Source organism: Giraffa tippelskirchi, chromosome X, assembly GCF_054371585.1.
Source record: "Giraffa tippelskirchi isolate mGirTip1 chromosome X, T2T-mGirTip1v1.2.pri, whole genome shotgun sequence".
In the NCBI taxonomy this organism is placed as follows: domain Eukaryota; kingdom Metazoa; phylum Chordata; class Mammalia; order Artiodactyla; family Giraffidae; genus Giraffa; species Giraffa tippelskirchi.
Window position 1 is genome coordinate 4,698,579 of NC_137289.1, and position 16,068 is coordinate 4,714,646.

Consider the following 16,068-nt stretch of genomic DNA (forward strand, 5'->3'; position numbering starts at 1 on the left):
AACCCCCTGAAGCATGTGGTCATCTCCTGTAGATGCTGTAGATGTGGACTCAAGTCCCAGCTCCACTAATCAGCAGATTAATCAAATGTGGGCTCATGTGCATCTCACCACCCATCCTCTGAAGAAAAGCAATCAGAACTCGTTTCATCTGAACCTCGCTACATCTCTTGGTCATCCTCAGAGGCCTTGGAGGGGACTCAAGGACCAGGAGTGCTGAGCTCACGCTGTGACTTCCTGACCGTGCCATGGCTGCTGTGTGTCGCTGCTAAATGTGCTCCTCTTGCTGTCTCCCTTCCCCCTTTTAGAGAGATGGGACCATGTCACCACCACAACCAGGAGACCTGGAGTGACCAGAGCTCCAGCAAAGCCTGCAGGTAACACGGCTGTTCTGAGAAGGGCAGAAAAGACAGATTCGGTGGCGCTCACTGTGGGGTGGTGTCCAAGTGAGTGACCTATGATTTAACCAACCGGCTTTCTCATTTATGCTGTAGGGCCCCCTGCAGAAGGTGATTTTAACTTGGCTGATGCCTTGGATGATCAAAATGATCGTGATCATGGCCGCAAAAAGCCGAGTGTGGGAGGAGGAGGTAAGTCCAAGTTGGCTCAGGCCAGCACTGTAGCTCACTGGTCAGGGTGTAGCTCCTTAAGTACAAGAGGCCACAGAGCTACTCCTCCTGGCCTGTCAGGGCTGGGGGTGCTTCAAGGCCCAGCAGGACCTGACAGCAGTGGCTGACACGCATTTTGGTCTCAGGACTCACCAAGTTATTGAGGATCTCTATTGAGATGTGGGTCACATCTATTGGTATTTATCATCTTATATTAAACCTAAAACCAGAAAAAATAATTAACCACGAACCACAATAAACACACATGTTAACATAAATAGCACATTTTATGAGAAATAACTATGGCAAGATAAAAAGACAACTTAGTGAGGAAAAGTGGCATCATTGTATGCTTTTGAAGATTTCTATAATGTGTATCATAGTAGAAGAGATAGGCTCTCACATTTCCTGATGGACTCATTTGTGATATGTTGTTATCGTTGTGTATCTGAAGGAGATCTGGCCTCATAATAGATAGGCTGTTGTAAAGGGAAGAATATTTTAATAAACTTTTCAGATCATTGATTAGTATCATTTTTTTGATAAGACACCCAAACTTGACCACTAGTTGTTTCTTATAGGTTAAGTGCAGTGTAGAATATGAAACCATATCAATGAATTTTCCATACTCAATTTCATTAAATTCCACAGGGACTCTCTAGTACATTTTAATGGAACTTTTACCCATTCGTGGTTTTGCGCATTACACGTTGGTCATTTGGAAAATATTGATGTTCTGAGGTCTTTTGAGCTTCAAATAATGCCTTATTTCATTATGCAGTGCCCGAAATTCACATTTGTTAATATCACCACCCATCTCATTAGAAAAAGTCTTTACATATTGGAAAGCTGTTAAACTCACAGTGGTAGATATAGATTTTTCAAAATTCTCTTTTTTGTTTGAAATTTTATCACTGGCAACAAATATTGCTTCTGCTGTCCTTTAAAGGGACAGCCCCATTTTATTCATTTTCAAGAAAGCATCTGCCAAATACTCAAGTCGCCATAACCATAGTTAGCACATCATTCTTTCTTTCTAGTAAAAGTGATCTTCCATGACAGAAAGCAGCTAATACAAAGCAAAATTGAAACAGTCACACATGTGCTTTTGAGACAACTATAGGACTTTAGAGTAGAACAGAAATGCTTTAAGCATGCTTCCCATTTTATCACACAGAATGTTAAAAGATGTGTACTCAATGGTTGAGCTATAATAAAATAACTTTTTTGGTTTGCTTGTATTAGTTTTCTATTGTCGCATAACAGATTATCACAAACGGTTTCCTTTGGTGAGGAGTTCAGCAACAGCTAAGCTGAGTTTTCTCTTCGGGGCTTCAGGCAGCTGCAGTCATAGTGTCATCTGGGTCTGGGGTCTCAGCTGGGCTTGGGTTGTCATCCAAGATCATGTGCTTTTTGGGAGAGAACCATTATCCTTGCAGTTCTAGAATGAATGGTTGCTTGCTTCTTTGAAGCCACCAGGGGAAAAACAGAGATGAGATGGGGAGAAAAGGGAAATGGGGCAGGAGTGGAAGTGGGGGAGAGGAAGACTGAGTCTATTGCTTCTAGTGTGTGACCTCAGGAAGGGGTCAGCTGTGTTTTGAAGGGCTCACTTGATTAAGTTCAAGCCCCCCAGGAAAGTCTCCCTTTTGATTAATGTGAAGTCATACTGATCTGGTTACTGCAGAGTCCCTTCACCTCAGCATACAATATCAGCTAATCATGGGGTGAAGCCATCCCATGCATGGTCCCCCTGCACTCAAAGTCAGAGGATGCTGGGGTGTATACACGGGGATGGATTCTGGGGACCCCTTGAGAGTTTTGCCTGGCGCATTGATCACAGACCCCGTTCAGTGGCAATCACTTTCTGGGGATGTTAGACAACATTAAGTAACAGATTTCTTGTCACTGAGAAATGTTTTTGGGCATTGAGATGTGTGTTTTGTTTTCTCCAGGTTTTTCAGACAAGGATCTTGAAGACATAGTAGGGGGTGGTGACTACAAACCTGACAAGGGTAAAGGTAGGAGCACTGATTTGTCCAAATGCCTTATTCTCACTAAAGACAGGATTACATAGCCAGGTTGGGAGAGTGGTTCTCACCCAGTCTCTGGGGCTTCACTTGGAATGATGTAGGCTGTGTAGCTCGGGGGTGGGGGGATTTACAAGACTATTTGGAAAGGCACATATTTCCCCTGATATTCCTTAAGCCACGGCACTGCACAGGATAATGTGTCCATACTAGCAGATGCCATTTGCCAGTCAGCACCAGTTATTGTACCTGAGGTCAGGGGACTTGTTGGGCACAGCCTTCCCAACCTGGGGAGCCTGTCACTCTTGGGATGGGAGGAGCAAATCTCATATGAGAAGAATTATTTTGAAGACACCCATAGCAAGTCAAATATCTTTTAAAATATCTTTTGATTTTGAAATAGTTTAAGGCTCACAAGAAGTTGTAAAACTAACGAACTAAATAAATTGTTCAGGAGAATTCCTGTGTACCCTTCACCCAGCTTCTCCTGATATCTTAATAAAACTATAGTTACGTTGTCAAAACCAGGAAGCTGACACTGGTACATTGCTGTTATTAAGTCATATATAGACCTTACTCAGATTTCATCAGATTTTGTATATACTCGTGTGTGTGTGTTGTATTTGTGTGTGTGTGTGTGTGTGTGTGTACACATGCACTTGTGGGTCGATGACATTTTGTCACATGTAGTTACAGTTACATGTAACTGTAACTACAGCCAGGACACAGAACTGTTGTATCACCACAGAGAAACCACCTCCTGTCAGCCCTTCATAGTGACACCCTCCTCCAAGGCCAGATACTTTTCATTCCCCCCAAGTCATGCAAAGATTTAAACCTTTAATCTTAATATGTTGTTAAGATCTGATCCTAGTATGGAGACAGTGTTAGCCAGACTTGATGTGGCAAAATTACTTGTGGTTGTAACCTGTTCTGGTGATATGTTATAACTCATCATTAATGATGGAAATTTTTGTAGTTGTAATTGTGATGGTAACATGTTGTGATGCTAAGTTGTGGCTGTAGCATTTTGTGGTGATTCCCTGTTGTGGTTGAGACTGTGGTTGTGAGTATAACAAATTCTGAGTGTAACATGTCATGAGTATATCTGGTGTCAGCCTGCTACATTCCCCATAGTTCAAGCTGTGTGCCTTTCGTGTGGGAACAGTGTTGGGATACAGTAAGGGATACTGTAGTTAAATCAGTCCTTCAGAACACCTTTCCAAACAGTTTCATTTTGAATAAAAAGCTCTGAAAACCTCGAAATGAAACTCACAGGTGTCAGGAGAACATGGAACATTTAAAGGGCAAACCCAGCAAATTAGCCAATTACTCCCAGTGACAAATGGTATTTCCAGATGGTGAGAAGAGAGCGGTAGCAGCATGTGTAAGCATGCACACAAATGAAAGTCTGAGTGACATGTCAGGGGATTTCCTTATTAGCAAGGAAGAAGTGTTAGGAAATTCTTTAATTAGGCTCATATTTGAACTTCTCTTGTAAAGAATAATCAGTTGTTAGTGTAAGTTATACCCTCTGTCATTATAGGTGTCAGACAAAAGAAAATAGAGAGTCCAGGCAAAAAAATCTGAGTGTGAAACTGAAACATAGGTTATGATAAGATGATGAAATTCTCATACACTCTCCTCTATTGAAACATGCTAATGCCATGTATGAAGATAAAACATTACATTTAAATAAATGTTGATCTTCAATATAAAACAATCCAAATTAATGAATTTTCTAACCTTGAGTTTTAGCACTTAGACTCAAATATAACTTTGGAGTGTACTTCTGAAGTAGTATGTTATCTGTTATATATTTTTTTCTCAAGAAAACATTTCTAATGGCACTGTAGGGAAAACACAGACAATCTCTTGTCAACAGGTCCCATCAGCCCTGGTACCATCAGCCTGCTCCCAGTAATTTCACTGACTGCATCCCCTCATTGTCCCCTCTGTGGTCTGTTCTTCAGCATATGCAAGCCTCTACTCCCATTTCCCCAGAGCTGCTCTTTCATCCGGAGAAGGCAATGGCACCCCACTCCAGTACTCTTGCCTGGAAAATCCCACGGACGGAGGAGCCTGGTAGGCTACAGTCCATGGGGTCGCTAAGAGTCGGACGACTGAACGACTTCACTTTCACTTTTCCCTTTCATGCACTGGAGAAGGAAACGGCAACCCACTCCAGTGTTCTTGCCTGGAGAATCCCAGGGACGACGGAGCCTGGTGGGCTGCCGTCTATGGGGTCGCACAGGGTCGGACATGACTGAAGCAACTTAGCAGCAGCAGCTCTTTCATCTTCAGTGACTTCTTGGTGGTCACAGCCCTCTGCCCCATGTGAACTCTGCAGCATGCTTTGCTGACCACCTCCTTCTCCACATTCTTTATTTCTGGGTCCTTCCTGGCCCTTTCCCACTTTCTTGGTCTCATTCATTTCTTCTTCCTAAATACTGCTGCCTGCTGGGTCCGTTTCCTTGGGCTTCCACTTCGGTATGTCATTCTCTTCCCACTGGGGAAGAGAATTAGAAACCAAGATCTGGTTGTTGAGTATATTCTTTAGTGGGATGTTGCTACTTCTAAACCCTTAAACTGGGCAGACCTACAAAATAGGAAGTATATGGATGTATTTTAAACCATATACACATATGTGTCGATAATTATTTCTGTATCTATTCATCAGCATCTATATTAACCTAAACATCAGTTCATACTTAAGCCTTTTGGCAGTAGATCACAGTTGGAGACATAGTATTCTTTTCTTACTGATCTTTAACTTTTGTCTCTGACAATGAGAAACCTACCATCCATCAACTATTGCTTACTTGCTCAGGTCTGGTACTATACATGTATATAGCACAATCAGAATTGTTAATCCTTACTCCTTGAGAAACAACTTTACCAATTACAGTCTAGTGTTTGTTTTTCTTCTTTTGGTTTTACCTTATAGTGTCTGTCAAAATACCATTTGTTAAAAGTTGTTCACATAACTCCTTTATTACCCCTCCATTCAGTGCAGTTTTTACACACATTTATAATGTAGATACATTCATTTGTCACAGTCTACATTCCATCCTGGGATCTCCCACTAACCTGGTAGATATTTTGCTTTGTTCTTTTGCTTGTATACATTAAAGTTCACTCCTTGTGATATGCATTCATATGGATTTTTACAAATGCATATAGTCATATGTCTACCACCCAAGTAGCATACAGAACAGTTCTATCACCATAAAAGTTCTCCTATACACCGCTTTGGTACTCAGCCACTGTCTTTCCTCAACCGTAATCCATTCTCTCTTAGCGCAACCACAAATCTGTTCATCATCTCAAGAGCTTTGCCTTTTTCCAGAATGTCATATAACTGGAATCATACAGTATATAACCTTTACAGACTGGCTTATTTCACTTAGCAATGTGCATTGAAGGTTCTGTATGTTTTTTCATGGGTTGATAACTCATTTCTTTATAATAATATTCCATTGTCTAGATGTACCACAGTTTGCCCATTCACCTGTTGAAGGACATCTTGGTTGCATTTAGGTTTTGGTGACTATAAATAAAGCTGCTGTAAATATTTATATACAGGTTTTTGTGCAGACATAAGTTTTCAGTCCACATAGGTAAATACCTAGGTATTTAATTGCTCGGTCACATGGTAAATCTAGCCTTACAAAAAACTTCCCTATGCTTAGTCACTCAGTCATATCTGACTCTTTGTGACCCCATGCACTGTAGCCTGCCAGACTTCTCTGTTCATGGGGATTTTCCAGGCAAGAATACTGGAGTGGGTTGCCATGCCCTCCTTCATTGGATCTTCCTAACCCTGGGATCAAACCCAGGTCTCCCGTGTTGCAGGCGGATTATTTACCATCTGAGACACCAGGCTGTCTTCTAAAGTGACTATACCACATATACCCAGAGAAAACCATAATTAAAAAGCACATATTCACCCCAATGTTTGTTGCAGCAATGTTTACCATAGCCAAGACATGGAAGCAACCTAAATGTCCATCAACAAATGAGTAGATAAAGATATGGTGTGTGTGCATGCAGGCTAAGTCACTTCAGTTGTGTCCAGCTGTTTGCAATCCTATGGACTGTAGTCTGCCAGGCTCCTCTGTCCATGGGGTTCTCCAGGCAAGAATATTGGAGTGGGTTGCCGTGCCCTCCTCTAAGGGATCATCACGACCCACGGATCGAACTCATGTCTCTTATGTCTCTTGCATTGGCAAGTAGATTATTGACCATTAGCTCCACCTCAGTTCAGTTTAGTCGCTCAGTCGTGTCCGACTCTCTGCGACCCCATGAATTGCAGCACGCCAGGCCTCTCTGTCCATCAGCAACTCCCGGAGTCTACCCAAACCCATGTTCATAGAGTCGGTGATGCCATCCAACCATCTCATCCTCTGTCGTCCCCTTCTCCTCCCGCCCCCAATCCTACCCAGCATTAGGTTCTTTTCCAATGACTCAACCCTTCGCATAAGGTGGCCAAAGTATTGGAGCTTCAGCTTCAACATCAGACCTTCCAATGAACACCCAGGATTGATCTCTTTTAGGATGGATTGATTGGATCTCCTTGCAGTCCAAGGGACTCTCAAGAGTCTTCTCCAACACCACAGTTCAAAAGCATCAATTCTGCGGCGCTCAGCTTTCTTCACCGTCCAACTCTCACATCCATACATGACCACTGGAAAAACCATAGCCTTGACTAGACGGACTTTTGTTGGCAAAGTAATGTCTCTGCTTTTAAACATGCTATCTAGGTTGGCCATAACCTTCCTTCCAAGTAGTAAGCGTCTTTTAATTTCATGGCTGCAGTCACCATCAGCAGTGATTCTGGAGCCCAAAAAAGTAAAGTCTGACACTGTTTCCACTGTTTCCCCATCTATTTCCCATGGAGTGATGGGACCAGATGCCATGATCTTAGTTTTCTGAACGTTGAGCTTTAAGCCAACTTTTTCACTCTCCTCCTTCACCTTCATCAAGAGGCTCTTTAGTTCTTCTTCACTTTCTGCCATAAGGGTGGTGTCATCCGCATATCTGAGGTTATTGATATTTCTCCCGGCAATCTTGATTCCAGCTTGTGTTTCTTCCAGCCCAGCATTTCTCATGATGTACTCTGCATATAAGTTAAATAAGCAGGGTGACAATATACAGCCTTGACGGACTCCTTTTCCTATTTGGAACCAGTCTGTTGTTCCATGTCCAGTTCTAACTGTTGCTTCCTGACCTGCATACAGGTTTCTCAAGAGACAGGTCAGATGGTCTGGTATGCCCATCTCTTTCAGAATTTTCCACAGTTTATTGTGATCCACACAGTCAAAGGCTTTGGCATAGTCAATAAAGCAGAAATAGATGTTTTTCTGGTACTCTCTTGCTTTTTCGATGATCCAGCGGATGTTGGCAATTTGATCTCTGGTTCCCCTGCCTTTTCTAAAACTAGCTTGAACATCTGGAAGTTCACGGTTCACGTATTGCTGAAGCCTGGCTTGGAGAATTTTGAGCATTACTTTACTAGCATGTGAGATGAGTGCAATTGTGCGGTAGTTTGAGCATTCTTTGGCATTGCCTTTCTTTGGGATTGGAACGAAGACTGACCTCTTCCAGTCCTGTGGCCACTGCTGAGTTTTCCAAATTTGCTGGCATATCGAGTGCAGCACTTTCACAGCATCACCTTTGAGGATTTGAAATAGCACCACCTAGGAAGTCCCAAAGATGTGGTATGTATATACAATTGAATGCTATTAAGCCATAAAAAACACAGACGTCACTTTCCCAACAAAGGTCCACTTAGTCACAGCTATGTATTTTACAGCAGTCATGTACAGATGTCAGAGTTGGACCATAAAGAAGGCTGAGCGCCAAAGAATTGATGCTTTCAACTTATTGTGTTGGAGAAGACTCTTGAGATCAGACCAGTCAATCCCAAAGGAAATCAACCCTGAATATTCATTTGAAGGACTGATGCTGAAGCTGAAGCTCCAATACTTTCGCAACTTGATGTAAAGAGCTGACTCATTGGAAAAGACCCTGCTGATGCTTTCCTTGATCTGGAAAAGATTGAGGGCAGCAGAAGAGGGCGGCAGAGGATGAGACAGTTATTTTGCATGAGTGACTCAATGCACATGAGTTTGAGCAAACTCAGGGAGACAGTGGAGAACAAGAAAGCCTGGCATGCTGTAGTCCATGGGGTCACAAAGAGTCAGATACAATTTAGTGACTAAACAACAACAGCCATAAAGGGGAACAAAATTGGGTCATTTGTAGAGACATGGATGGACCTAGGGACTTATACAGAGTAAAGTAAGTCAGAAAGAGAAACACAAACATTGTATATTAATGCATATATGTGGAATGTAGAGAAATGGTATAGATGATCCTACTTGCAAAACAGAGATAGAGACATAGAGAAAAATGTATGGATACCAAGAGGGGAAAGGGGGTTGGTAGGATGAATTGTCCATAGTCAGAGTAAATTGCAATCTGAAATATGTTGTACCAGGGATTTTCTAGTACAACAGAAGGCAACTCTAGACTCTTTGGTATGTACTTGTGATATAAAATTGTGAACTCAGAAGGCAGGTGAGGATGCAAAACATACTGTCCATGAAAATGAAGATCCTATTAGTGACCTGTGAAATAGCCTCTTTGAACTGTTCCTCCAGTTGTAGGCAAGTAGAGGTGGATGGATTTGCATGAGGCTTGCATGTTTTTAAACATCTTTGAAAAAATCATATGAAAAATACTTATTTATTGTTTCCCCATCTATGGAGAATCACTAGTAATACTCAGGAGTATATGTTCACAGTACTTTCTCTTTTTTAATTAATTAATTAATTTATTTATTTTTGGCTGTGCTGGGTCTTCATTGCTGCATTCAGCCTTTCTCTAGTTGAGGCCAGCAGGGGCTACTCTGTAGTTGTGGTGTGCAGGCTTCAGTAGTTACAGTGCACAAGCTTAGTTGCCACATGGCATGTGGAGTCTTCCCAGACCAGGGGTTGAACCCGTGTCCCCCGAATTGACAGGTGGATTCTTAACCACTGGACCATTAGGGAAGTCCACAGGACTTTTTCTATGCATAAAGTATACATTTGTAAATGTTTATTTTTTAAAAATGATATCACGTTAACCTTTTTAAGACCAGCTTTTTTTAAAATTCAGTAATACCCTGAATATGTTTTTCTGTCATTAAGGAGTCCTGTAAAATATCATGTCAACCACTGCATAATGTGTTTTGCTGTGACTTTTTTTAATGAGGACCTATATTTGTGCAGAAGGGGTTTTTCCTGCAGCTTTTTACTAGTATACACAGTGATGTGATGAACATCCTCATCACCAAAAGCACACAACCATAATTGTGTGTCAGATAAATTCCTAGAACTTGAACTGCTGAGTCACAGGAGGTGTACATTTTTAAACATGCAACTCTTTGAGTGTACTGCAAAATGGTTTTCCATGACAATTATACCAGCTGCCATTTCCACCACTAGGAGGTAAACAGTTTCCTGTTTGCTCATATACTCACCTTTATTGGATATGTTAATTTTGTCATCTTTTCAGATTAGTGAAGTGAAATAGCTGAGTAGTGTCTGACTCTTTGCAGCCCCATGGACTGTAGCCTACCAGGCTCCTCCACCCATGGCATTTTCCAGGCAAGAATACTGGAGTGGGTTGCCATTTCCTTCTCCAGGAGATCTTCCTGACCTAGGGATTGAACCCTGGTCTCCCACATTGTAGGCAGACGCTTTACGGTCTGAGCCACCAGGGAAGTCCTGTACAAAATTCTGTCCTGTTTAAAATTTCCATTTCCTTGAATCCAAGACATGAAACATTTCACCTCTGTCTTATTAGACACTCTTACTATATTGTGTGAATTGCCTGTTCATGCCTGTTGCCCCATTTTCTACTCATTTATGTGTATGGGCTTCTTTTATGTTAGGGATTATTAATCCCTTTTTATACCTTCTGAAAACATGTTATTTACCCATTCATCAGTTGATGAGCCTTTATATTGTTTCTACTTTTTGACTTTTACAACTAATGCTATGATGAAATCAGCATACCAGTTTTTGTGTGGTCATGTGTTTTCAATTTTCTTGGGTATACACATCTAGAAGTGGAATTGTCCAGCCTCGTGGTAACTCTTTGTGTTTACCTTGGGAGGAACCACCAACCTGTTTTCCACAGCAGCTGTACCATTTTACATTCCCATCAGCACTATATGAAAGATCCATTTTTTACACATCCTTACTAACACTTATTTACCTTTTTTAGATTCTAGCCATCCTAATGTGTGTGACGTGGTGTCTCACTGTGGGTTTGATTGCATTTCCCTGGTAGCTAGTGGTGCTGAGCATCTTTTCATGTGTTTATTGGCCATTTGAATATCTCTCTGGAGAAATGTCTTCATTTCTTTGTCCATTTTAAAACAGAATTCTTTGCCGTTTTACTGAGTTGTAGAATTTCTTTATTCTCAATATTCATCCCTTATCAGGTATAGAATTTGCCATTGTTTTCTTCCATTCCGTGGATTGTCTTTCCCTTTCTTGATGATATGTTATGAAGCACAAAGGTTGTTGATTTTGAAGTTTAGCCATTTTCCCCTTTTGTTTCTTGTGCTTTTAATAGTGAAGTTTTTACTTTTGGTATGATCTTTTCTATTTCAGGCTCCTAGCTTCAGGGCCAGGTTTAGAAAGTTATTCCCTACCCTGAGACAATATAAATCTTGTTGCACATTTTCTTCTAGTGATTTTATTGCTTCATCTATTTTATATTTATTGGAAACTTATTTCCATGGGTGATGTTGGTTTGGATAAATCAGTTGTCTCAATAGCATTTTTTGCATGGTATGCCTTTTGTAAAGGAAGTGGATTCAGCCTGTGCTCAGAGGAAGTAAACAGAGCTCAGTAGTCAAACAGGGATCAAAACCATGACATTGGCTTGGCTAACTCCAATGGGAAACCTTTGTGGCCAACTTCACTTCAGATTCATGGAACTGGAAGTGGTGGAAGGATCTAGAATGACTGCAGTTTTGTTTTCCAATTTTTCTTTACCCTCACAGTATCCCAGCCCATGTGCCCATCTGAGCAATGGGTCACCCACAGGATGCGATCACATGATCACATGTGTGTTTTTTGAGAAGGGAATACCATTTGTTTGTCATCTTCTTAGAAGAATGCTTTTGTCCAATAACTGGTGATCAGATAGGAATTCCTAGACTACAGAATTGAGCATTTGCGTCTCTTTGACAGCCAAGGGAAGCCCCATATTCCCTCTGCGTGCCCCTCTAGGCAGGTTCGGCAGGGGGCCTCCAGTTTTCTTTTCAAGTAACATCCTCATAGCTCATGGCCATACAGAGTGTGAGGTTCAAGTTGTTGTGGATTCTTACAATCAAGAATTAATAAGGAAAGAGAGACTGGGGAACACTCAGCTTCATTCCAGTTTGAGGTGAAAGAAAGAGTGGGTAGAATTGCTCATTTCTGGGCTTCCCTGATGGCTCAGAGGGTAAAGCGTCTGCCTGCAATGCAGGAGAGCTGGATTTGATCCCTGGGCTGGGAAGATCCCCTGGAGAAGGAAATGGCAACCCACTCCAGTATTCTTGCCTGGATAATCCCATGGATGGAGAAGCATGGTAGGCTATAGTCCACTGGGTTGCAAAGAGTTGGACACGACTGAGTGACTTCACTTTCACTTTTCACCTGGAAATCCAGTGATGTGAACACATCAGCAGAGGACACCCGTGTGGGGGCTCACCACTACCCTTGACGACGGCTGCATCAGGCACAGTAGGAGGGAGCAGTGACAGGCCAGTGCAGCCAAATTCCAAGCCCTTACAGGCGACCTCATTGCTGACTTGTTAACATACAGGGTGACTCATGTCCTGCTCTCTGGTCTGCTTTCTCCAACATCAGTGATAGTGTTTTTGAAAATGCTAGTGCTCCTTGTTTTGTAAATACTCATTCATATCCAATCAGGGATGTCTATAAAACACATTTAACTCAAGGATTTAGCCCCAGGTGGGAACATAGCAAATCTCATTTTCTCCCTCACGACTCTTATTTTTAAAAATAAACTTTATTTTTTAGAGCAGTTTCACAGCAAAACTGAACACACATTGTACAGAGTTCCCATACCCCCCATATACCCACAGTCTCTCCATTAGCAACATCCCGAACCGGGGGTACATTTGTTACAATTCATGAACCTACAGCCCCCCACCCAGAGTCTTTGATTGGTGAAGGAAAAGTCAAAGGTCATTGCCTCTGGCATCCGAGAGCGGTTTCCCCCAAGAACCCTGGGCTCTTGGGAGCACAGTCTCCCTTCATTAATGAGCTGTGTCCTGAGATGAAGAGGGCGCCCAGGAAAGAGCGCTCAGGGCTAATTAAATGTCCTAAATGGTATCCCTTGCTTGTCAGGGAGCTGCTGTCTGGGCTGTATGTGTGCTGGTGTGTGTGTGTGTGTGTGTTCTCTGAAATTCAACCACGTTTAAGTTTATGTGACCACCACTGCAATCAAGAGAACAGTGCTGTCACTGCAAAGGTCCTTCCCGTTTTCCTTTTTTAATCACAGCCAACTGCCTCCCTCTTCACCCTCCCTAACCCCTGTCAACCACTAATCTGTTCTCCATCTCTGTGATATTTCAGAGCCTTTTGAATTTCAAAATCCTAGATAAGGGATTGTCAGCTTGCATTGCTTTGTGTTCCACAAACAACTCACACTATATGCCAAGCTAGAAGTAGATGGCCTTAAAAAGCTCTTGATTATCACGTAATCCTGTGTACCTAAGTTACTGGAGTAGAAGCATCTGAATTTGAAGAAAAGCATGTAAAAGGGCTAAGCACAAGAGGAAAGGAAATTGAAATATTAACCATAAATCTCTTTGAATAGTAGGATGATGAATTGTTTTTATACTAGTCTTTCATCCTTTTTTTAAAACAAACTTTTACATAACTGTGGTTCTGTAATTAGATAAACAGTAAATGTATGTTACAGGAAGCATGAGGTACACAGGACCCACAGTGTTGGCATTTAGAGTCAGGCTTGCCGGGCATGAGCTCAGCTCTGCCACCTACTGGCAGGTCCCTCACCTGCGCACCTTCACTCCGTGGGGTGTTGTGGATGGTTGCAGGGGGCACCTGCCCCCGTGTATGGCAGTGCTGCATGTAAAGAGCCAGAATACTACATGCTCTCAGTGCACAGTCACTGTCGTTTCAAAAATAAAAAGTTCCCCCTCAGCTTGGACAGGTGGCAGGCATAAGGAAGCAGGTCTTGCTGTAGTCAGGGCGAAGCCCCCGGGGCAAAGATGAAGAGGGGTCTCAGCGAGTCGGGAAGGGGCTGTCACTCCCGACCCCGAGCTGGTGGTCACGGCGGACACTGATTGCTTTTGTCCTTTGTGCAGGTGGTGGCCAGTACGGTGGTGGGGACGACTCTGACTCTGGTGAGTTGGGAGTCCTGAGGTTTCTGTGGAAACCACAAGGGGACACTGCTGGCTGCTTGGGTCTCAGGGCTGGCCTTCCCGACCTTTCTTTGACTGCCACCTCTCTCCGTGCCTCTCCCCCTACCCTCTGCCCAGGAATGTCGGCAGAGACTGGCACCATCGCCGGCGTGGCCAGTGCTCTGGCCATGGCGCTAATCGGTGCTGTGTCCAGTTACATCTCCTACCAGCAGAAGAAGTTCTGCTTCAGCATACAGCGTAAGTGGACCCACCTGCAGCCATGCCCACCCACAGCAGAAGATGAACAGAGGGCTGGGGCTTTGGAGGGAGGAGAGGGCAGAACTCTGAGCAAGCTGAGATTCAGCAGACTTCCCCGGGGTGAGGTGGAGGTGGGGCTGCACTTTTTAAAGCCCTTGGGGACAGACCTAGGCTGAACCGAAGTATAAACCAGCTGGGAAGAGAGGATTGGGGTGGGCCCAGTGACCTCGGTTTTCCAAGGGTGACCACCGGGCTTCTCGTAGAACAGGAGAGAGCCTCTGGATTTCCATGTGGCTTCAGATCTCGCCCAAGGGGACGTGGGGCCTTTGGCGACAGAAGGCAGGTGTCCCCCAGACCTCTGAGTCCCAGCAGGCAGCACTGTTGGGCCGGCCAGCCCACTCCTCACCCTGGTGACCCTTCCCTCCCTCTCGGATCCCAAGGAGCCACTGGCTGCTGCCCGAGGGCCCCTGCTCCTGCCCTGTGAGCCACAGACTCTTAAAATACATGGAATCCTAAATCGTTTGAAAGGAACAGGAATGCAAGAGGAAGAGTTTTGCCATATTGGTGGCTGTCGTTCTAGGTTGTAGCGGTGAGTCTGTCCATGGTGTGTGAATGGAATAGTTACAGATGGAATCTGTGTCAGAAGCCCACCTACAGGCACCCTGTGTTAAGGGATTCACACAGGGATGCCAATGAGGGCGAACAAGACCATACACAGTTGTTTTACAAGCATGGCGTTGGTGTATTGCTGTGTGCAGAGCGTGTCTCTGGTTGAAGATGGGAAATCTTTAGTTCAAGTAAGGGAACCTGACTCAGCCATAGTTTTCCTCTTTCCTGTGGCTCAGGACCATCTCCTATGAGGTTTCCCCTGCCCTCGCTCTGGGCATCTGCCCTTAATTCTAGCCTGGAGCTGAGCTTCCCGGGAAATGGACTTGGGTCCTAGAATGCTTTGCGTGTAGCTATTGCCGAGTCTTCAGCGTGATTTTCCATCTGGCCGTGACGTTTGGTGCTTCTACTCTTGTATAATGTCCGTCACCAGGGCCACGACATACAGCTCTGCAGGCTGTGCACAGGAGTGCCCCAGGGACAGCATGTGTCTCAGTGCACAACCTGCACAGCTGTTCATGGCTGCCCTGGTATAGCTCCAGAGCTTAGCTGTAGAGTGGTGTGAACAGTCAGAAGGAGTACAGAACTGCAGGTGGGGTTGGCCTTAGAGCTATCACTTGTCCCAGCTCAAAAGCAAACAAGCAGCTTAAAACAACAAACCTATTGTCTCATGGTCTGGAGGTCAGAAGTTCAAGATCAAGGTGGCAGCAGCACTGGTTCCGTCTGAAGGCTATAGAGGAGGATCCTTTCTTCCTCTCCCAGCTTTTGGTAACCCCAGGCATCCCTTGGCTTATGGCCACATCACTCCAATCTCTGTGACTGTATCATCTTCTGTCTCTTAAAAGGGTACTTGTCATTGGCTGTGGGCCCCATGCTAAATCCAGGGCGATCTCGTCTTCAGATCCTTAACTTCGTCACATCTGCAAAGACCCTTTTCCCAAATAAGGTCACATCCACAGGTTCCAGGGATGAGGACATGAACAGAGGTTTTGGGGGCCACCATTCACCCCAGTTCAGCATTGTAATTATAACAGTGAGTTGAGCACAATCCATGGTTAATCAAAGACATGCCCACAGCAGAGTTGGGCCAGATGGCTCAGGGGCCACAGGGTGGCTTGGAGACTTGAAATTGCATGTT

The 16,068-nt window shown here is 43.8% G+C and overlaps 1 protein-coding gene across 5 annotated transcripts in view; it reads left to right on the forward strand.

Annotated features, from left to right (window-relative positions):
• Positions 1-16,068, forward strand: part of CD99L2 (CD99 molecule like 2) — a 90,834-nt gene that overhangs the window by 66,511 nt on the left and 8,255 nt on the right. For 2 of the 5 annotated variants that reach the window (XM_081564613.1, XM_081564615.1), the window contains exons 3-7: positions 306-374; positions 492-587; positions 2,558-2,623; positions 14,031-14,069; positions 14,205-14,324. In XM_081564613.1, the coding sequence (XP_081420739.1) occupies positions 306-374; positions 492-587; positions 2,558-2,623; positions 14,031-14,069; positions 14,205-14,324 (390 nt within the window). The remainder of the gene's footprint in view (positions 1-305; positions 375-491; positions 588-2,557; positions 2,624-14,030; positions 14,070-14,204; positions 14,325-16,068) is intronic. The other 3 variants (XM_081564614.1, XM_081564618.1, XM_081564616.1) reach the window with 3 other exon arrangements.